The sequence below is a fragment of the Buceros rhinoceros genome, unplaced genomic scaffold (assembly GCF_000710305.1).
Source record: "Buceros rhinoceros silvestris isolate BGI_N320 unplaced genomic scaffold, ASM71030v1 scaffold23239, whole genome shotgun sequence".
Classification (NCBI taxonomy): domain Eukaryota; kingdom Metazoa; phylum Chordata; class Aves; order Bucerotiformes; family Bucerotidae; genus Buceros; species Buceros rhinoceros.
In genome coordinates this window covers 1-372 of record NW_010432432.1, presented here as the reverse complement: position 1 = coordinate 372, position 372 = coordinate 1, and the positions used below count along the sequence as shown (strand labels likewise).

The following is a 372-nucleotide window of genomic DNA, read 5'->3' as shown; positions in this document are numbered from 1 at the left end:
ACAGCACCGGGTCCGCGCCCGTTATCCTCAGCTACGACAAGACCTGCGCGGCCTCCAAGTACGGCGTCTACGTGGACCTGCAGCGCGTCCTGGCCTGGGTCAAGGAGACGGTGGCGGCCGGCTGAGGCGGGGCCGTGGCGGAATAAAGCTGCCCCACACGGGGCTGTCTGTCTGTCTGTCTGTCCGTGCGCAGCGCTGCGGGGTGGCTGGGGGTGGCTGGGTGGGGGGTAAGCCAGTGGGATGGGACAGGGCCTGAGGGACGTGCCAGCACCCGGAGGCGTCTGTGAGGTCACAGGTTCTGGCTCCGGGCACTGGCCCAGAACCGGCGTCGTCAAGGATTGACCACACAAAGGTTGCCGGGAGGGTGTCGGG

The 372-nt window shown here is 68.3% G+C and overlaps 1 protein-coding gene across 1 annotated transcript in view; it reads left to right on the top strand.

Annotated features, from left to right (window-relative positions):
- LOC104500181 (haptoglobin-like) overlaps positions 1 to 125 on the top strand; it is a gene marked incomplete at its 5' end in the record, with an annotated part of 644 nt that extends 519 nt beyond the window's left edge. Inside the window, one exon of the mRNA XM_010143785.1 lies at positions 1 to 125. This exon is cut by the window's left edge and continues 14 nt beyond it. Within this exon, the coding sequence (XP_010142087.1) occupies positions 1 to 125 (125 nt within the window).
- Between the last annotated feature and the right edge of the window lie 247 nt (positions 126 to 372).